A 5,011-nucleotide genomic window follows, 5' to 3' on the forward strand; every position below is an offset into this window, starting at 1 on the left:
CCCAAAGGCACGGGATTACAGGCTGAGCCACCGAGCCCGGCTGAGCAGAATTTTTTACTGCAATCACCAAGAGTCCATTCAGTCAAATGTCTTATCTATAACAACACCTGCAAGAGTTCTTGGCTCAAATATTGATCAATAGAAGTGAAATTGTTGAAAATGACTGAAAGCAAGCTGGGCTCGGTGGCTCAACCTGTAATCCTGTGCTTGGGAGGCTGAGGTGAGTGGATTGTCTGACCCCGCGGGTTCGAGACCCACCTGGGCAACTTGGCAAGACCTCATCTCTACAATAAATCAAAAATCAGCCGGGCGTGATAGCACGCACCTGTAGTTCCAGCTACTTGGAAGGCGGAAGGATCGCTTGAGCCCAGCAGGTAGAGGCTGCAGTGGCTGTGAGCATGCTACTGCACTTCAGTTTGTGCAGAGTTCCAGCCTCCAGAGAACAGGGCCTGAGTTGGGGGGAGGGAATGAGAAAGAAAAACAAAGAACAGCAGGATTGAGAGGACTCTCTCCTAGATAGGTGAGAGCCATTTTATTCTCACAGCATGCCCTTTATATAAGACCAAACTACATAAACAGAAAATAGCTTAATGCTAACATCAGCAAGAAAAAGGTTAATGCTTGTGACTTTCTTGGCAAGATTACTATAACACTACATCTTTGTTTATTTGGGAGTCTACGTAAAACTACTAACATCTATGTTCTCTGAAGTTTTAAGTAAAGTTATTATTAAAGCAGGCTACATCCAGCCTACGCAGACTAGAGGTCACACTATCTTAATCCTACTAAATCAACACTCTCAGGGGCAAACATCGAGAGAAGGAAGTACTGGCCAAGCTCTTGTTGGAGCCAGGCCGGGAACACAAGGACCTTGTCAGCTTATGTCTTCTGTCTCCTTCATCTCCTCCTTTTCTTTTTCTTTTAAGCACAGTTTGTGGACCTCTATTCTGAGTTCTCAGATGGCCCGTTCTCCTCCTCAGACACAGACTGGAAAACAAAACAGTAAAACCAAAATTAAAACTCCAAATGCTATCATAGGATATACAGCAGATCACAAACTACGAGTGGATATCAAATGCATAATCTTATCCATGATGTTTGTTGCCAAAGTACTGGTGGGCAGCAAAGACCCAGACGTGGAGATTTCTACAACATCCGATGCAATTGGGCAACAACCAAGGAAATATTACTTGCAGACCATATCCCAAGCAAATCGTTTTTAACCAAGTCCCAGTTCCATTCAGAGTCATTGCATGGCTTTGAAGTAACACAGACCCATTGAAACTGGAAACTCGGCATGACAGCTTAATGACACTTGGGTTTTTAAAGCTATAAGTTGGTCTCCAATGACTAACACTGCCTCCTCGAGGGCAATGAGTATGGCTTCCAATTTCACATCAATGGCTTCTTGATGGGCTAGCGCTATAGAAATATTCTTTTTTTTTTTGAGTTGGAGTCTCACTCTGTCACCCAGACTGGAGTGCAGTGGCCACTCCCAGCCACCACAGCCTTGACCTGCTGGGCTCTAACGATCCTTCCGCCTCAGCCTTCCAAGTAGCTGGAACTACAGGCGTGCGCTACCATGCCCGGCTAATTTTTGATTTATTGTAAAGAGGAGGGCTTGCCAAGTTGCCCAGGCAGGTCTCGAACCCACAAGCTCAGGCAATCCACTCACCTCAACCTCCCAAGCGTGGGATTACAGGCTGAGCCACCGAGCCCGGTTTAAATATTCTTACCAAATGATCCACATAATGGGCTATGTGGATCTCCTGAGTCAATACTATTGCTAAAGCAGTAGCTGAAGCAATCAATGTTAAGAAAGCAGTAGTACCTGCTACTAATAATCCAATAAACCTGCGAGGGCGATCAAGTAGATTAGACAATTGAGACAAAGCATGCCAACTAGAATCTTGATACCATGGTCCAGAGATATTTTACAGGCATCATAACAAAAGAAGGTTGGTGCAAAACCACAACTTGTTGTCCCCCATTCTCAGGAGCTACACAATTAGTAAGATTACAATAAGTACATTTCCAAACACCCAACTGCGGCCAACCCGCGGAGGTGGAGAGGATAGTCTCCACCCATCCACCACCCATCCACCAAAGGTCTCAGCACGTCGTAGTTCAGTTTTAACTAAAGGATCAGGGGCAGCCCAATCCGTAACTCCTTCTCTAGTGTGAGGAATGTGGTGCCAAGTGGCTACAGAGTAATGGCGCTGCCGCCATGGGGGGAAATGGGAGAACAAAAAGTTTTCGGCCTCAGAGCATAATGGGATCCCAGAAGGAGGGGTTTCAGTAGATGTGGTACGAGAGCGTGGGGGCCCATAAAGGGACATGACCCACTTCCTTTCCTTCCACGGCTGATGTTCCATTCCATGGGAGACAAACCCATGAGTATATTTAAAGGTGAGAGTAATAGGAACACAGCCTGAGTCTCTGGCAGTAGTGGGGTGCCATAAGCGAGAAAATACAAATGGGAGTCCGTGAAGAACGTCCTTCATAGGAAAATCCATCTAGCCATTGTGGAATAATAGAGTCAGTAGAAGGGTACCCAAGTAAAGAAGCATTGCTAACATATACAGGGACCGAGGGATCATCCCAGACCACCACCCTTAAAAAAGGGGGGGTCAGGCACATAGGCCCAATAGGGGGATCCGTCACCGGCCACCACACCCACCTGGCAGGCGACCACAGTCATCATAGACAGGAACAGGGTAGCAGGATCAGAAGCATTCCCGCCATGCTCCTGCACCAGACGTTCAGCTTGGGAAGTCAGCGCCTTCAGTTGCCCCCACGTTGGGGCCCTGCTCCGTCGTGTCGCACTGGAATGAGGGATTTGTTGAAGCGGGACGTTGGTCATCCTCCTGAATGAGGGAATCGGTGGCCCCACCTGCACGGGAGCGGGGGACTGGAGTAGGGGCAGATGAGCCGGGCTGGGAGCCATCGGGGACCTTCCACATTTCTAGGAAAAATACAAGCACTGCCTCGTTCCCAAACGAGTACAGGGTCAGGCCCCTGCCATAACCCTGTCATAGGATCTTTCCAGTGAACCAAAGCCTCTGCCTTAGGTGACGGGCGCCAGAAACGTTCCGCCGCTGACACTCCATCACGGTCTAAATCGAAAAAATTGATAATTAATAGAGCATGTGCTAACAGAGCACATGGGGAGGAATGTCCATATTACCCCCTTTTCAATTTTTGCAACTGCACCTTCAACGTTCTGTTAGCCCTCTCAACAATTCCTTGTCCCTGAGGATTATAAGGAATTCCAGTGGAATGGGAGCTCTGGAAAGTGGCACAAAAATTTGCAAAGGCCTGGCCAGTATAGGCAGGGCCACTGTCAGTCTTAATAGATTTAGGGATACCCATAACAGCAAAGGCTGCAAGCAATGAGCTGTCACATAACGAGCAGCCTCACCTGAACGAGCGGAGGCAAAAGGAAAACCAGAACAGGTATCCACGGTAATGTGAACATAAGCTAACTTTCCAAAAGAGGGGACATGTGTCGCATCCATTTGCCAGAGATGTCCTGGCAAGAGGCCCCTAGGATTCACACCTGTGGAAGGAGGGTACCGAAACTATGGGCAAACAGGACAATCATTAACTATCTGACGTGGGGCTTCTCTGGAAAGTGCAAATTGGTGACGCAAATTCTGAGCATTTTGATGATAAAGGGCGTGAGAAGCAGCGGCCGCTGAAGCAGGGGATAACAATGGGAAAGCAAAAAACCGTGTCCTTGCGTCAGCCAAAGCATTGCCCTCAGACAAAGGCCCAGGCAGCGCAGAATGAGCACGAATATGTGCAACATAAAAAGGGGCGGAGCCGGGCTCGGTGGCTCAGCCTGTCATCCCGCGCATTTGGGAGGTTGAGGTGAGTGGATTGCCTGAGCCTGCGGGTTCGAGACCCGCCTGGGCAGGCGAGACCTCATCTCTACAATAAATCAAAAAAATCAGCCGAGCGTGGTAGTGCATGCCTGTAATTCCGGCTACTTGGAAGGCTGAGGCGGAAGGATCGCCGGAGCCCAGCAGGTCGAGGCTGCAGTGGCCGGGAGCGGCCACTGCACTCCAGTCTGGGTGACAGAGTGAGACTCCAACTCAAAAATAAATAAATAAATAAATAAAATAAAAAGGGGCGGTGTGGGCCTGGATTCATGTCTGAATTTCCTGTAAAAGGGAAAGTATTTCATGAAAAGAAACGGAGACAGGCAAACTAGCAGTTTCCAAATGAGATAAAACAATGGTAATATAGTGACTATCTGTAAACAAATTAAAACATATGTTAGAGAGTTGGAGAAAAACCTGGCAGACCGCAAACAATTCCACTCACTGAGCAGAGTTGTAGCCTGTTTGGAAATGGGAAACAGTACCATCAATGACAGCAGTTGGGGTTCCCGAGAAAGACCCACCAGTGAAAACTAGTTTCACATCCTGCAAGTGTTGGGTGCTTGTAACCTGAGGAAAAATAAAGGGATGATCCTCTGCGAATGTAAGGGGAGGGTGGACAGTGAGAATCCAGCTGTCCAGAGAAATGGGCCATGGCCAGCTGCCATGCAGAACATAACTCCCAGAGCCATGACATCTGGGGGCCTGTGTAGGGAACCACAATTAGAGCGGGCTCCTGGCCAAAAAGTTCCCGAACCCGACACTGACCTCTGATAATAAGGAGGGTGACAGACTCCTAATACGGGGTAACCGTGTATCGTCGGGATGCAGCCGTTCCACAGGTCCTTGTTGCCAAAAAACTCCTGTGGATAAATAAGGTATAGGCAATATTAATAGAGACCAAGGCTCAGTGACAGAAATGTGAGAGACCTGCTGTGCAGCGATCGCTTCCTGTACCATTTGTAAGGTGATTTGGGCCTCAGGGATAAAGTGCCATGGAGATCGAGGGTCAGAATCTCCTTTTAAGATATCAAAGAGCCGGGCTCAGTGGCTCAGCCTGTCATCCCGCGCCTTTGGGAGGCTGAGGTGAGTGGATGCCTGAGCCCGCAGGTTCGAGACCCGCCTGG

The 5,011-nt window shown here is 48.5% G+C and overlaps 1 protein-coding gene across 2 annotated transcripts in view; it reads right to left on the reverse strand.

Moving 5' to 3' along the window:
- Nucleotides 1–494: 494 nt before the first annotated feature.
- LOC103272708 (MAPK-interacting and spindle-stabilizing protein-like) overlaps nucleotides 495–5,011 on the reverse strand; it is a 12,051-nt gene continuing 7,534 nt past the window's right edge. The window contains exons 1-3 of one of the 2 annotated variants that reach the window (XM_021718645.1): nucleotides 4,653–4,701; nucleotides 2,681–2,965; nucleotides 495–987 (exon numbers count right to left, since the gene is read on the reverse strand). In XM_021718645.1, the coding sequence (XP_021574320.1) occupies nucleotides 943–987; nucleotides 2,681–2,947 (312 nt within the window). In that variant the 5' untranslated portion in view covers nucleotides 2,948–2,965; nucleotides 4,653–4,701 and the 3' untranslated portion in view covers nucleotides 495–942. Of the gene's footprint in view, nucleotides 988–2,680; nucleotides 2,966–4,652; nucleotides 4,702–5,011 lie in introns of those variants that run through there. The other variant, XM_021718646.1, reaches the window with a different exon arrangement.

This window comes from Carlito syrichta, unplaced genomic scaffold, assembly GCF_000164805.1.
Source record: "Carlito syrichta isolate Samal-C Ts95f unplaced genomic scaffold, Tarsius_syrichta-2.0.1 Scaffold313183, whole genome shotgun sequence".
NCBI classification, from domain to species: domain Eukaryota; kingdom Metazoa; phylum Chordata; class Mammalia; order Primates; family Tarsiidae; genus Carlito; species Carlito syrichta.